This window comes from Plectropomus leopardus, chromosome 12 (genome assembly GCF_008729295.1).
Source record: "Plectropomus leopardus isolate mb chromosome 12, YSFRI_Pleo_2.0, whole genome shotgun sequence".
NCBI lineage: Eukaryota > Metazoa > Chordata > Actinopteri > Perciformes > Serranidae > Plectropomus > Plectropomus leopardus.
In genome coordinates this window covers 9,546,088-9,563,401 of record NC_056474.1, presented here as the reverse complement: position 1 = coordinate 9,563,401, position 17,314 = coordinate 9,546,088, and the positions used below count along the sequence as shown (strand labels likewise).

The 17,314-nt window shown below is 38.5% G+C and overlaps 1 protein-coding gene across 1 annotated transcript; it reads right to left on the bottom strand.

The window, feature by feature from the left end:
- Positions 1-643: 643 nt before the first annotated feature.
- Positions 644-16,625, bottom strand: usp14 (ubiquitin specific peptidase 14 (tRNA-guanine transglycosylase)). Its single transcript, XM_042498035.1, has 16 exons — positions 16,456-16,625; positions 14,024-14,169; positions 6,915-6,947; positions 6,694-6,798; positions 5,864-5,967; positions 4,925-4,983; positions 4,701-4,831; positions 4,487-4,567; positions 4,286-4,368; positions 3,992-4,106; positions 3,746-3,811; positions 3,548-3,640; positions 3,316-3,444; positions 3,103-3,166; positions 1,790-1,897; positions 644-1,665 (listed from the first exon to the last, which is right to left on the bottom strand). Exons 1-16 carry the CDS (start codon positions 16,469-16,471, stop codon positions 1,523-1,525), a joined length of 1,476 nt encoding a protein of 491 aa, XP_042353969.1. The 5' UTR covers positions 16,472-16,625; the 3' UTR covers positions 644-1,522.
- Between the last annotated feature and the right edge of the window lie 689 nt (positions 16,626-17,314).

Here is a 17,314-nt window from a genome sequence, read left to right as displayed (position 1 = left end):
CCCATATTTTTTTAATTGCCTCTATATTTTTTATTTATGTGTTATTCTATTTAAATTCACTATTTTTATTCTTCCTTTATGTTAATTGTTTTGCACCAAAAAATCAAGTAAAATTCCTTGTATATATAAATGTACTTGGCAGTAAAACTGGATTCTGATTCTGATGACTTTTTTTTTTATTGTTTTTGTGACAACACAGTATACTATCATTCACTACTGTTATGTAGTCTCAAGGTTTAATTATCTCATCCTCCATATATTACCTCATTTCCACCCATTTTAAATCAAAAGTATCATATATTAAACTGTTGCTTGTGGCCTGGCAGGACAGAGAGGGAACACAGGCTATTGTGGAGAGCCTGATCGCAGCTCCTAACGCTGCAGGTTTCTCCCAGATTGCAGACAACCTCAGTGAGGCTTAAGGTAGAGCTTTCATTTAGTAGATAAATAAACATAAACACAGTACTTCTGTTAAATTGTTGCAGCACCCTTTTTCATACCAAAAACATTTAACATTTTTATATGTAGGACAGGTTGAAACCTAAGTTTTTTTCATTTTAAAATTCTAATAAATGTTTTTCTAATTAAACCTTTGTTAGATCATTCATTATAATCCCACATTCACATTAAAGAACCTCAGATCTTGGTATAACAGTTTATTTTCACCACCTTTGAAAAGCAATCAGTCATTAACTTATTACAGATTGTTGATGGTTAGGTCTTACACATTGTGGCAGGGTTTTTAGGAGACCTGCGAGGAGAAACAAAGTGAAGCATAGCATTTTAAAGGTGTAGATGTCAGTGTCGGCAAGAACAAATGTTCAAGGCTTGTCACGTAAAACCATCACGGTTTAATCTCAAGTCTTTAACCACTCATTGTTGATAACAAGGTCAACCTGTTCTAAACCCGACACACTTCCCCCAAAAAAGCATCAATGGAGATTTGGCAGAAAGAAACTCATCTGACAATACATTTGAGAACAATTCCAGGAGATGATGCAAGCCAAGCACTTGAAAAGACCTGAGATTGAACCCGAGATTCCCAGAGGGCAAACAGGTGAACAAGGTCTTTACAATGAAAATCTCCAAAATACATCTGAGAGAACACAAGCCAGAATGTCAAGGGCAACAGTTTGGCTAGATGTTTTTGTACAAGTTGATTAAATGACTAAAGAGAAATATTTGCTTCTATGATATGAGCACCTTATCAAAGGTTTTAAAAAATATACAATGTGTATAAAACATCTAATGAAACTGCAGAGCTAGACGTTAAATCCTCTTTCGAGGATCCAGTCAAAAGATTGCCTCCCGTCATATCTCAAAGCCCACTTTACTTGAATATTTAACACCATTTGACAGAATTTGTTTTACAAGCATCCATGTTGGTTACAAAAACAAAAAAAAAAAATTAAGGTCATCAAATCTTTAAAGACACCAGTTTTATTGCACATCTATGCAGACAGTGCTTGGAAATGGCATTTTGTATGTGTGTTGGATGTTGTCTTCTAGGAAACTTCCACAGCTACTGTTCTTCAAGTATTTCCAGCCGCCGGGGGCCATACAGTAGAACATATGCTATATGCCAGTCCCCGCCACCCGACAGTCGCAGGATGTCCTCTGGAGACACCAGACTCACTTTGTCATCATCAAATTTAACCCACTCATCTGACGGAGGAAGAGACCACAGGAAACACTGAGTTCCTGAACATCTGTGTGTACTTGTTATTATGTTCCTCTATGCTCTGAGGATGTGTGTATGATTACATACGTGTGAAACAACTGTGCTTACCTTCTTTCCTTTTCACCCATCCCACATAGTGACCTGATGAGCTAGAGCGGCCTTGGTGTGTCAGCACAGCCTGCAGGTCGTAGTAGCCACTGTTGTTGGAACCGAGGTCTACGGGAGAAAAAGCAAGGTTTCACAATTCCTTCAGTCCTGGCTGATAACTTACTGAAATACCAAACCTTAAATGGAAAATCTATCCTTGAATGCCACTACACTGATAGATACACAGGAGTGTAGGGTAGCATACTGGGTGAATAAAATTTTGCTTGAAAACCTTCAAAAAATTGACATTTAATTTTAAACTAATAAATGCTGCAAGCAATAGTATTAGTACAGCACAAGAAAACAGCTCCCTGGCTTCAAAACTTTGATTATTGTTACATGCTGAACTAAGACTTTACAAAATCTTGTTTTTTATAATATACATATGATTTAAAAACCCTGTGACCTTTTCTTTGAATGGCATATGAAAACACTAGGATCTTTTTAGTGCATATTATACTATAATATATTCCATGTTATTTTGAAGGAAACTCTAAACTATGATTTTTCTCTTTTCTTTTGCAAATTTGGACTTCATACTACACTATGACACATTTTTATGACATTTTAAATACATACTATACTATGACTTTCATAATGCTATTTTGGATGACATAGTAAAATATGCCATTGAATATATAAAAAAAAAAAAAAAATCCAAAATATTATGAAAAACTTCCATGCTATTTTGAACGACATACTATGACTTTTTAATGTTATTTTTGGCAGCATATTATACCATTACATTTTTATGGTATTTTGGGTGACATACAATACTAGGAAGATTTTTGGACATATATTGTATACATACTATACTCTTGCTATTTTGCATGAACACACCGACTTTTTACAATATATTATAATATATATCTATATATATATATTTATAGTCATATATCTGACAGTTTTTTTGACATGTTGAACCATGGTTATTTTCACATACTTTACTATGACTATGAAACTATATGGTGACATTCTTAATAATAATAATAATTACAATTAAAATAATAATCTTACTTATACAGTACCTTTAAAAATAGACTTCACAAAGTTCTTTGACAAACAAGGCAAAGCAGAAGCAAGAAAGGTTTCTTGCAGAGGCAAGCTTGCTTCATAGCATTTCATACCACATACCTGTGACCTTGAATAGCGTAAGTGGTTATGGATAATGAATGAATGTTATGATTCATTTATAATATATTTTTGCAAGTGTCTCAGAGTGGACTGTGCCCTTTAATGTGTACAGAAGGTGTTAATGTCATGTCCCAACATACCATCAGCGAATGAGAAAGGCTCATATTTCACTTCTTTAGCTTTTGCGTCAGGCTTCTTCACGACCTAATGCGAAAAATGAAAAGAGAAAATTGTGACATACTCATCAGAAGTGGTAATTACACTGCAATAAGGTGACTGTTTTTTCCTGCTATCAATATAAGCATGAAAACTGGCGAGACAATAATGAAAAGGTGGTTATAGATCAGCCTTACCTTTTTCTGATCTTTCTCTAGCTTCTTGTCCTCGACCTCCTTGAACTTTGACCTGATTGGCAGCATTTTCTCCTGGATTTCTGAGGTGCACAGCTCATAGACATCCAGCATGAGTGGGAACTTGACATCCTTAAAAAATAGATATATAAGACAATATGTTTGTGTTTGCATTAAATGACCAATTACAGTGAATCCTATCATAAATCAGACGGTGTGATGACTTAAAACAAACCTTAAGGACTTTTGCATTGACAGACTCCTTCTCTTTGTAAAAAAATCGGACCATTTGAACAGTCAAGTAGGCAGGGAGGCGGCTGAGTTTTGACTAGAAGAGGAGGCAGATTTCAAAACAACATGAATGTCATGAGGTGAACAAGACTACGTCTTTCAATGGTCAAAAGAAATTAGAAGAAAAGAAAATATAACTTACAGATTTTATATACAGAGCATTTCTTTCCAAGGATGGAGACATTTTTGTTATTTCTTCTTGCAGTCTCTGAACAGACAGAAACATGATTTAATCCTTGTTACCCTGGAGACAAATTTCCTTTCACACATGACGAACATTCAAAGGACAGTTTTAAATAATCAGGACATACATGAGGCATATCTTCTAATATTACTTACAATGCATTTAAAAGCATTCAGCGGCCGTTTTTTGGAGTATGATACATACCAGCCTAAGTCCTGTTGCAAGGTATTTTACTTCTTGGTTGATGAAGCAACTGAGCTGAAGCTGGCTTTCCTTTCCCTTGATTGGCTCCTCCTCCTCAGATTCTGTGCATTTCATACTGAAAAGGAGTGTTAAGAAAAAGCCAAACGAACTCACGCGGCTGGGAGATATGAACTGGGTCTTACTTCAGCATGACTTTGACACTGCACACCACTCTTTTTAAACATAACTCATAAAGTGAAAAAAACCTCCACTAAGAAACAACAATGAAGAAAGACGTAGTCGACAAAAGGATACGCAGTTTCGAATTCTACGCCGAAATACTGGTCAATTAAGTTCTTCTTTGTAGAGGCAGAGGCAGCACCAACCTCAGACTCGGTCTAAAAAGTCAAAGAAAGAGCGAAAATGAAAGTGAGTTAATGAGTTGTTAGTCCTTCACTTTTTAACTACACAGCCATCCCTTCACCATAAAACATACGTTTAAGGAAAAGGTTTTACCTCCATGGGAGTCTCTGGCTCTAGTGGTTCCAACTTTTGCTGAAGCACTCTCATTATCTGCAGCCAGCACTCGTTGGCATCCTGAGAGAACGAAAAACGGCAACAACTGAGACCATGCCCTGATATTTTCATTCAAATTTAATCATAAGACTGTAGGTACAAGACAAATGGCATTGCTGTATCTGTTTCTGTGGCTGTAGTGAAGAATCCTCACCTGCTGGAGGTACTGTCCCTGGTCGCCCTTCTCGGCAAACTGTGGAAAGGCCATGTGAAGGAACTGCAGCAAAATAATGGGCGGCAGGCTAGATGACGTCTTGTCCATGGTCTCATACAAGTCACGAAGGGCTGAGGATTCAAATATAAACATATAATCATTTTATATGTATTAGTAGGACATTAATACATGCCTGTGCGTTAAGAATTCACTATGCCTCATACCTGCTGTGATGTACTGTGATGGTGCATTTGCTCCTGAAGACCGCAGAGCACCTGAATACCTGCAGAGAGAGAGAGAGAGATGGTTTTAGCAAGAGCCACAAAAAGAACACCCACCCGGGAACAGAAAAACATACCTAAAGTGAAAGACAAAATGCTGAATTCAAACAATATGGGCCACTTAGGGCTTTTTTAAGATACAATGGTGTCTCAGTAGACGACCCGCGAGCTACGAGCGTGAAAAGAATCATTAATGTTTAACGTGTTGCTCAGTGCAATATGTTTGGAAATGCCAGAAAGTGTATAAAAATAAAAAAATAAAATAAAAATTTTCAGATAAGAAAGAAATCATCAAGAGTTACCAAAAGAATTTTACTTGACTGGTAGGACGCTTGGCAACAGTAGTTAACACTGACGTACTGCCAGACCTTGCATTTGTAAACTATAATTATTACTGTCCCCTATTTACCATTCTAACTTATCTCAATCTGCTTTGACATCAAGCCTGTCACGCCTCTTTTGATTCAGTGATGCTATTTAAAATCACACACTGGAACGGCATGATGCCGTTGTTGATTTTGTACTGTGTAAAAATGCAAATGCGGCATAAAAAAGGAAAAAAAAGAAGCCCTGAGTGCGATCTCTGTGTAAAAATGGCCGTAGAGAGGTCTGTGCAGGCAAACCTTCTCGGCCAGTCTTCACTATTGAACTGAGAAGTGCAGTTCACATAGTGATTTAAAGGAAAATTAGAGGTGCACAACCAAGACCTGCAACAATTTGCAGTCAACGTGAAAGGAGTGATAATGTCATTTTGTGGTGCCCTAAGCTTACGCAAAGGTCATTAAAGCAACTATAATCTACACATTAAACACTGTTTCTCTTTGTATTCACAGTCTTTACCTTTGAATAAATTATGAGAGCCAATAATAGCAGAAAACACACCTTCTGAGAGCAGTTTTGAGCTCTGGCACAGAGCGCAGACACTGCACTGTGGCATTCATGTAACAAGTGTTGCCCAAGTTTGTCAGCCCACAAGGAAGCTCCATCTGAAAAATAAAACAAAAAATAAAAAAGACAAGGAGAGGGATAACTTCTACTGCAGCCATAAAAGGTAAAATACAAACAAAAAATAGGCTCTTAATTTTCTATTTTGATATTAACCAAGCTTCATCATGCAAGTAGATCAGCATTTCACTTTCTTAATATTTCGAACTGACTTCATCTACAAGTGTTCAACATTGGCCAGTAGTTTATTTATTTTTATTTTTCCTGTATTTTAACAGTTGAGTCAATTGAGAACCAATTCTCATTTACAATGATGACCTGGACTGTTGTCCACTCCCAATAAGATGGTTGACTCCCTACTCTCTCTGTAGAAACTGTACGCAAAACATGCCATTTTTTCCAGTTTATTAGCTTCATCTTAAATTTACAAGCTTAATTAGAGTAGCCCAGAGTTTCCAATAATGCCGCGTGGTTACAGTGCTGCTATGAAAACCAGTTAACACATGAAATCATTAAATTTACGTCGATTTCCAAGAAGAGCTGACACTGTCGCAGAAAAACTGACTGCAGCTGTATTTGTTAAAAGTACATCTAAGATCAACACAAATGCTGGCTTGATGAAGCTTCTAATTTTAAGATCTCCCAAAAGCAGCAAATAGTTTATTATGTTCTCTATTCAGTAAACATCACATTGAGAAAAACTGTTTACCTGGCCGAGTCTGCTGAAAACAGTAATCACCATACTGGTAATTTTCCGGCTTACTTACCGCGGAGGCCAGCTGCTCCTCAGTCATATCCTCCACAAACATGGGCCGGACAGCAGGCTCCTCGGGCAGGGCCTCTGCGGAGCCCATCATCAGCAGAGTCATTCCCTACAAAACATGAGAAAAAGAGAAATTCACTCACTTATTTGTTCAAATGCATTTGGTAATATCTATAAACTGAAGAAAATGCTTGTCAAATGCCTCAAAAGACATCTTATACTCACATTTTTCAGCTTAATGTCACCCCATTCATCATCCTAAAATAAGGACAACACATTGGTTAACTTCTTAAAAATAAGTAAGGGATGAGGCTCACGTCATTTTTTCTTACCTTCAAAAAAAATCTCAAAAAATGAAAAGAATAAACTATATGGCATTACGTCTCTCAATACATTCTGACTATGGGCAGAAATATGTGCCACTAGAAACTGAAAAACTGTGAAATTGTGTAAAAGATTCACAGAACTTGGGCGTAGTTTTGCAGAACGTAGCAGTGCATGTGCACGCTGATGAGTTTCCCATGATACAGGGTAAGTTATTTTACTGTAGTACAAGTAATGTAGGTCACAAATTCTTATTTTCATTATCCACTCATGCTGACATTATCAGTACTGTGTCTACAACAAACAACAAGAGAAAAAAAACGGATTAATTCTCCCAAATACCATGGATTAAAGCAAGTGCCATAGAGGGCCGTAAAGGGTCCAATTAACCCACAAACGACAGCACAAATCCCCACTACCTAATCTGCCAAACCAAATCTAACAAACACTAAACTCAGCCCTGGTCTGCATGCAGTGCCAGTGGTGGGTATTTATGCACTGGAATACCAGCAGTGCAGAAAAGGCAACCAAACATTTGGCAACCCCCCGTCTCTATGGCGTGCTCCCAATGACCACATTTACTGCAACACTTCAAGAAAAAAACAAAACAAACCTGACGCACCAAAAGGGGTCCGCCGCTTTACCAATCAGGCGACTGTGCTCTCAAACAGCCGACACCCACCTCAAGCCCCCGGTGCCGAAATCACAAAACACCATTAATCATTTAACTGAACATTGAGCAAAATCACAGTAAAATATCTCCAGAGCAGCACAAAGCATACCGAAGCTAGATATACCACCACACAGTTGCCTCCGCGCACCAAACAAGTTACACTTACAGTTTAAATCCATGTCTGTGAAAACATGATGCTTCACACAAACAAGATCTACACAGTCAGCACAGTTTCAAGGTGATTCTTGAGTTATGGCCAAAAACATGCAGCTCCCAAGCAGCACAAAACATTGTGAAACTAGATAGCTAAGGGCAGTCTTGCACCCTGCCAGTATGTGTGCCAATGTACCTCTCTCCACGCAACCTATACAGCGGGTCCTCTCTCATTCCTGATCTATGCAGGTTTGTCAGAGTTGGTAGGGTGTCATACATTGACCAGGATGAAAAGAGATGCGAAAAGGCTCAGTCTTCATAGTTCTGCCCAAGTGATCTTCCACTGCAGCAGGTCCTACTTTGTCCAGGTTCCTTATAATTCAAATTCTGCAGCCCTTGAACTTCGCTTCTCCTCCAGGTGTCAAGATTTCTGCTTGGATCATTTCTCTCTTCTGCCTCAGGTCTGCCCTAACCTACTGGTGGAAATGCATGGTGCCAAGTCCTTGCCTGGCTGTGCATGGGTTTCCAATGATGTCCTTGAACCTCAGCAGGCTCTCAACTTATACCACTGAGGTGTCAGCTGTCCATTTGTGTCCTGATCTTGAAGTGACGGCTGCACCCGATTTAGGTATCGAAGGAGTCTTGGAACATCCATCACCACCCTGCACTTTGCAACCTTCAACTCTTCCGCCACTGATGACAGGGGTAGATGTAACTGGCCAGACCGTATGTGCAGCCTTTCTGACGCAAAGCTAGGTGGAATACCGAGCCGCTTATGAAGGTACTTGTTCACTTGCCTCCCAACACCTTCCACTGATGTCATGGTACTTCATAGATTGTCAGTGTGTCTCGGTAGGAGACCATGCTGTTACAGCCAGACCTTAAACTTGCCTAGTAGACCAGATCCCTCAATCTTGGAAACTACTGGTCACATTCCCATTTCTGTTGACCATGCTTCTTGACTTTCAGGGTTTGAATTTCATTCTTGAAATGTGTTGCCACGTCATCCAGTTCCTTCAGGATCCACCTTGCTTGCACATGAGATAAAGTCATTATAGTCAGTTTATCCATCAAAACTCTTATTAGAAGTTGGCAAATGCTGGATTCCATTATCAACCTTCTAAATTCGTTCCCTGCTGCTATTATAAGTAGATTATTTCCCATGATGAATGAGATGGGCGAGACGGTGCAGCCAATTATGATTCCCTTTTCTAGATCTTGCCACTGGGTGGTGAAAAGGGTGGCCTGTAGAACACTGTCAAGGTCCTGATCTAGTTGGTTCCATCCTGTGCTGTCATTTGCTGGGGGCCACATCACTTTCTCTCTCACAGGTTGAGTAATGTCTGCACTGAGAGAGTCCCTCATGTGTTTTGGGGTGAAACAGCTGAGAGGTCCCCTGTGCTACGGGGTGTCTCCTAACAGGAATCCTCACTCAATGTTTCCACTGTGCACTGCAACTATTTCTTCCCTCTTCTCCATTTGGTCCCAGACTGCTGTATCTGTAGTCCCTCTTAAGTTCTTTCAAACATTCCCACATTGGCACTTGAGTTCCAGCACTCCACCTGTAAGTGTCATTTGGGTAAGCCAATTCATTATCCATGTGTTTTCTGTAGCCATTACCATTGTGTCCATCCATCACAGTTTGACAGCACGAGATCATTTGTCACTGGTAAGCCTTCCAATCACATTGATACCAGTGTGCTGAGTGATTCCACCTTAAATCAATCAGGCAATCATCCCCAATGAACAAACAAAGGCGGATTCGTTATCCATGTGCTTTCCGTGGCTGTTACCACTGTGTCCATCTTTTGACCACCTTTCAGACCTTTGCTCTCCTTCAGCTATTGCTGCAAAATCAGCGTGACCAGGGCTACCATTTTGGAGCCATTGCTCAGTTCCACTCAACCACATTTGACAGCCTCCTTAGATGTGTTGCTGGAGTCCATAATGCCAGCGTACCATTCATTTTGTTTCTTTTGTTTGTCCTCTGGGAGAAATGGAATCAACATATTATGTGACTTTGTAGCATTTTCACACAGTTGTTTTAAACCCTCAAAACAGGACTGCACATGTCAGGCACTTTGCTTTGTTTCATACAGTAAGTGGTTTCATTTCCGGTATGAGACCTTTGATTTTATTCACAGTGATTTTGGGTTTAGTTTCTCTTTTCCCACACTCCGTTTCAACAGTTGAAACACCAGAATTTATTTGAATCATTTGATTCCTTTTAGTTATTTGTCGAGTTTGTTCCATATATTGTTTGTGCATTTTAAACACATCCACAGAGCGCAAGCACATTCGTCCAGAGTGGCTGCAACTTCAAAGAGACATAATTCATTACTGGTCAGCCTTGCAATTATATTAAAACCAACAAGCTGAGTAATTCAACCTTTAATCAATCAGGAAATTATCCCCAATGAAGGAACGGCAGAAATATGCAGGCCACATTTCTTTCACTCATAAACAGTGTTAATGCACACATCCAACGGTGTGGTTTACCTGGCTGTGGATCGCTTTCATTGTGGATCGATTCCTAAAGCTCTCCGCGACTTAACAGCCAGCACCCACCTCCGTGAACGATCTCTGATGCTTGTTTTGATTCCATCCACTTCCACTTAATCCTTGTTCCGAGACTACGACTTCAAAAATTCATTAATGAAAAGGAATCAACTTATTGTAACATGCACAAAATTAGAGTTAAAAGTATGGTCAACAAAAAAAAATACAGCCATCCATTTAAAGAGGGTTAAATGATCAGCCCGACACAGGAGAACAGCAGAGACTCATATACATTATGAATGTTACCATCCATATTCATGAGACCCAACTCTCCCAATAACAATAAAAATTAAACTAATAAATAATAGCATCCCAAAAAACTAACAAAAAAACAAGAACAAAAAACGTAACAAAAAACAAACTATAAACGATCCCAAATCAAAATTAATGTTATAAAATTCCCTCCTTTCTAAATTAATTCATGGATCCTACATGTACCGCTATGCGGTTGCATGTCCCCGTGCACCAGTCAAGGTGCAATTAACAGTTCAAATCCATGCCTGTGAAAACACACACAGATCTATTCAATGATTAAAAAAACAGACATGTGAGAGTGTGTCAGTGTGAGTGAGACATGTGAGAGTGTGTCAGTGAGACAGATAAGTGTGTGTGTCAGTAAGACGAGTGAGAGTGTGTCAGTGAGAAAAGTATGAGTGTTTGAGTGAGACATGTTAGTGTGTGAGTGAGACAGGTGGGAATGTGTCAGTAAGACAGGTATCAGTGAAACAGGGGATCGTGTGTCAGTGAGACGAGTGAGAGTGTGTCAGCGTGAGGAGAAAAGTGTGAGTGAGACAGGTGAGAGTGTGTCAGTGTGAGTGAGACAGGTGAGAGTGTGTCAGTAAGACAGGTGAAAGTTTCAGTGTCATGACTATACTATACATTTCTACTGTTGTAGATTGAACTTTGTTTAGTTTCATAGAGCCGTTTTTCCACTGCCAACTGTTTTTCAATTTCTGCATCGTGCTCCAACTGTAACATGGACATGTTTTTTTGCTGCTCATTACACGCTGCGCCAATAATACAGAATAGTATTCACTTCCTGTCTCCTAAGTGGGCTTGGTAATCTCTCCCCCACATATGAATCAAAACACTACATCACTATATACAGTACAAATTTAATGTTTGTTCCTCGTTTTTCTGCTCGTTTTTATCTGCTAGCTTATCAACCAAACCAAAGTCAGTTGTTGCCAAATCTTGCAAGAGCGTGTTGCAAAAACAGACATGTCTTGAACAAAGCTAATTTTCTCCTTATTTGTCTGTCTGAAAAAAAAATCAATTTCAGTGTCAGAATGTTTAGAAGGGCGGGAGCTTGTGATAAATTTGTCCAATATTCATTTCGGTGACTCGAGGACTAAGGCAACGGTCATAATATGTACTTTTGTTCACTTTTCCCATTAGAATGAAAAGACTAAGGACCCCCACTAGTCTCCTAAAAGACTAAATCTGTTGTGAGCCGTCTCAGTTTATCAACCGTCTTTGGTAAAGCCACTGGTTGCTAAACCTGGCAGAGACAGGCCAGTAGTAGTGGAACAGCAACGTTGCTCGTGACCTCCAGCCAAAACATTCATCTCATTTAAATGTGCTTTCAAAATGCTTTTCAGTGTCTTTTAACTGCCCATTTTCTACAACAAGCAAGAGAAAAAAACTGATCATTTCTACCAAGTACCATCTTCTGCTGACGAAGAAAGCAGAAAACGTTGCTGGGAAAGAAAAAATGAAATGCAGGAGAAACAGAAAGAAGAGACAGCCAGTGTATATGAAGGGCAATAAAAGCAAAACTATTTAAGACTACGCTGTTGAAGTGGTTCTGAAATTTAACTTTTTAATTTCATTCTCAGGTCGTCTGATACATTTTATCTAGTTCCAACATGTAATAAAATCCCAAACAGCAGGTATTTTCTTTTTTATTTGTTTGCAGTGAGCAGAATCAGCAGGTGTTGGCACCCCTTCAACATACAAAATGCAAGTCAGGACTGTTTGTTTTTCTTCAGCTGCAGATGCAGTGTGATTTGGAAACTGTTTCAGTGCAGACAGACATCACTGCATTTTAAGCATTTTTAATATTTTGATTTTGATTTGATGCTGTTTTTATATATTTTGCATATTACATTGCTCTTAAATTAAAAAAATATATATTATTATCCATTTACACAAAGACTAAAATAATAGCTGCAGCCCTAATACAGACACAGACCAGCGCTAGTGGAACAGGGAGGATGTTCCCTACCCCAGTCACAACACCCATCTCGTTCAAACGTGCCTTCAAAATGCTTTTCAGTGTCCTTTAATTGCTTATCAGAAATCTCAGATTTAAAGTGACCCGTTACTTATAACAGCTTTTCTTTTGTACACCTGACAAAAACTACTCTGACAAAACCTCAACAAAAACATTTATTTCAGCCGTTGTCCACAACAAACCTGATTAATTCTCCCAAATACCATGGGTCAAAGCAAGTGCCAACGAGGTGCATAAAAGGTCCAATTAACCCACAAAGGAGAGCGCAAATCCCCACTACCTAATCTGCCAAACCAAATCTAACTAACACTTAACTCATCCCTAGTCTTCATGCAGTGCCAATGGCGGGTATTTATGCACTGAATACCAGTAGTGCAGAAAAGGCAACCAACAATTTGGCAACCCACCGTCACTATGGCGTGCTCCCAATGACCACGTTTACTGCAACACTACAAGGAAAACAACCAAACCCGACACACCCAAAGGGGTCTGCCGCTTTACCTATCAGGGGATAGTGCTCTCAAACAAACAATTACACACCAGCTGACACTCACCTGAACCCACCGGTACTGAAATCACAAAACACCATTAATCATTTAATTGAACTTTAAGCCAAATCACCGTATAAATCCCAAGCATCTCCAAAGCATTCTGAAACTAGAAATACTGCCATGTAGTTTAATGCCTCTGCGCACCAGTCAAGTTACACACAAAGTTTACTTCTACGTCTGTGAAAACATGGATGCTTCACACACACAAGATCTATACAATCAGCACAATTTCCCTGCAGCCCACAAAGCATTTTCCCCTTAGTCTTTCTATTCTGAATTTTTGAGCCATAGTAGTTTTATACGGGTAAAACTTTCTCGGATCTAAGAAAAGCAAGTAGGTAAGTGATGAAGGTAGAGCGTATTTGGTCTGTGACCTGGGAGATGACAACTACTCAGATATAGTAACACCACACTGGAAAATACTCAGAATAATACTAGAATTAAAAGTCCTGCATTATAAAACAAAAGTTACTTCAGTAAAAGTACAAAAGTATTACCATCAAAATATACAGTTTAATATTATGTACCAAAAGTAAAAGCATGCATTATTTACTGATATAATCTACCATGATTATATTTTGTTTTGTTAATCTGAGCCCGCAAAATAACGAGTGACTGCAGTGGTCAGATAAATGTCGTGAGGTAAAAAGTAACAAAATATAATATATATATATACTCAATTAATTACAATTACATCGAATTTGTTCCAAGTACAGTACTTGAGTAGGTTACTCAGTTACTCTCCACCTCTGCACTTAGTTAAGGCTATAAGGCTGTAGCACAGTATTTTACACATGCGCCTCAGAACCAGATGCTTGACTGTTGATCATATGAGTACCTTCAGAGTGCCTCCCTTCACCATGACCTTCTGTCTGTCTGGCTGAACTCCTGTCAGGGCAAAGAGCTGAGCCTTGAAAACCATGGGTGGTTCCTCAGTGTTCAGCTCTACTGCATCAAACTTCTCTTTGCCCCATTTCACATTTACTGAAAAAAAAGACAGAGAAATGGACTTTAGGAATCAAGCAGGTATGGTAAGACAAACTGAATATAAAACTGACAGATGAAGTCTGGTATGAATGTTAAAGGAATAAACATAATTGTTCAGTCAATGTCAAACTTAATCTTATACAGTTCAAAATTCTACATAGACTTTTACTCCAAGAAAAAGCTTCTCAGAAAAAATTGATTTCTCACCTGTCTGGGAAAAAAAATAAAGAAAATTTTGCTGTTTCTCTGAGGCTTTAAGAAAATTTTGGGAACCTGATCCACTATCCTGGGAGCAACTAGCTTCTTATCCTCTGCTAGCATATAACAAAAAAATAGCTGTCGTGTTTGGAATGGCGATTGCCGCTAAGTTCATTTTTCAAGTGTGGAAGATGGACTGTGTTCCTACATATGATTTATGGTTAAATGAAATGGCATACATATTAAATTTAGATTCTACGATAAAGATAGAGGCACAGTGTTTGAGAAGACCTGGGACCCCTTGCTGAATTTTTTATATGGCAGAGACTAATGTGGTATTATTCTCAGATAAAACACCTTACTGTGTACATTGCTCCTTTTCTGTATGCATGAACTCTTTGTAATCTTTTTTTTTTTTTTTAGCAACACATTGCACTAATCACTTTGGCCATTGCCATTGTTATATGTGATGTGCTATGGTTGCTGGCTTTTTAGTTGTCTGTTTTTCCTCTATGCTCTAAAAAACAATAAACATATATACCATGAAATAAAATAAAAAGACAGAGCAATAGTACTACCATCATTTTAGCCTCTCAGAGTGAGGACTGGGAAAGATTTCTTATATAGAGAAAAGATTATACAAACAAAATCCCACCTCTTCTCCAAAGTCAGTCTCCAAGGCAAGTTTTAATTAATGGCTTCCTTATTAATTAAAACCTATACTCTAGTTAACCAAACATATATGCTCACAACCACATACCCAAGATCAAATAATCAATAATTTTACATTATTATTTGCAGAGAAAAAAGAGGAACATAAACTACAAAAACTGAATATTAAGTAACCAAATAAATAAACAATAACCCCCATAAAACACCTTTTGACAATTGTCAAACCCCCTCTTTAGCCTTGTACCTAGTGAAAATCATGTTTTATATATCATTTTAAACAAATTTATGTTTTGACATTAAAGCTGTTCCACAGTTTCACTCCTCAGATTGATAAAAACAAAAAAACAAATATGCTTTTCACCATAAGTTATGAACTTAAATTTTCCTCTGAAATTATAACACTCCCTCTCGATAGCTAAACAAGTTTTTAATATCTCTTGAAGCAGGTTATTTTTAGCCTTGAAACATTATTTGTGCGGTCTGAAATCCCAAAAGATCTGTAAATTTAATAGTTTTGACTGAAAAACTGATGACATCGTTTGATCCAGATATCAGACACTGTGAATGATCCGTATTGCTCTTTTTGGAAAAGAACTTAGTCAAACTGCTGCCATGTATGACACAGCATCTCGGCAGCAACAGTGAAGTGCTCCATGATACCAGACAGCAGTCTGACTGACTGTCGAGCTACAAGCACAAACTGAAAGCATACACACAAAGCCAAACTAATAAGATAAAACGACTGATTAGCTATTTAAGAAATCCAAGAAAGATTACAGTCATGTAAAAAAGGCAAACTCGTTACCGAGAAGCACTGTTAGTCTCCAATAAGCCGCAACTGCATCAAAAGGCTTTGAGTGTTCACTCATGATTTAGCTAACTTGGTTAACGAGGCTAGCTATGCTAATAATAGGCGTGATTCCTTCAATTTTATACACGTACAAAATTAGACATGTGCGTATTTAAACTGACTGAAATACAACAACAGTGTTTGAGTTTTGCTGGGAAGTAATGGATTAAATAACTCGTCATATCGCCTGACTTAACTGTTACCTGGCTAACCTAGCTAAATTAGCGTTAGCTGGCACTTAGCAGCAGTAGATGTTTTTTTGCTTGTGTCAGCTGCCAGTTGGCAGGTTTAGCCAAAAACCTGCAGTAAACTCCACTAACAAACAGTGACTCAGTATCAATAGCCTAAAACCTTTTTATGTTCTCGTGTCTCAAAATATCTTTAACATACTGTTGTTAGCATAGGTTCTGCCGTTAGCATGCTAACTGCATATCATGCTAAAGGAAGCTAAGTTAGCATGCTAAATGTAATTTACCTTACAGCACTAAAACACGTGCAAGAGTTCGTGTTTTTAAAGTCGTTTTCAGAGGCAGTGGATATGTTGTATTAAAGTAACACCATACCTGTAAACACCGGCATGTTTGGCGATCTTTTTACTTCCTCAGCTCTTTGTTATTTCCCGTTTCAATCCACCGGGGCGCGAATGAAGAGTTGGCTAGTTCTCAGTCTGAACTTCATTCAAACAGAATGACGCTGCAACAACACGCTGGGAACTTATCGATGCGTGCTGACATCTGCTACACATCCTGCCGCATGCAACGCACCCAGACTACACACACCCAGATCATCTTTGCCCAGATCATTCAGACACATTAATTACAGTATTTATGACAGCCAGGGTTGTTGTTAGAGGTTTGTTCAGTGCACAACACTCCTTGGAGGATTTTTACCCCACCTCAGCCTGTATATCCATGTTCCTAATGCACCATAGATGATTTTTAACCCTTTGAAACATTAATTAGATTATTTGGGCCCAGTTGTTAAAAAAATAAAGATAAAAATAATGTGGATCAAAATGATCCCGATGTGGGAATCCAATGTTTTGCTTTTTAGGATCAGCTGATTCATTTTACTTTTGTACCAGTTTTTCAAAGCAACATTGGACTGGGCATCCTGAACCAGATACACATTTTTTAAGACTACTAATTACAAACTACCAGTGCTTGCTTTAAATGGGACTAGATATCACGATGTAAACTACTGGCTCTGTAAACTGCAGGTAGATAGTCAGTGTGGGGTCACTTTAAGTGAGAAAACAGCATGGGGGATGCATTCATGAGAAACTACTTCTATATTAAGTGATAAATAAAAGTTAAAATTAAGTTAATTACCATATCTCAAAGATTTTCATTTAAATTAATGTCTGTTAAGTCACTATTTGTCACCAAATGAGGTAAAACAATAGAAATAGGGCCTATGAGC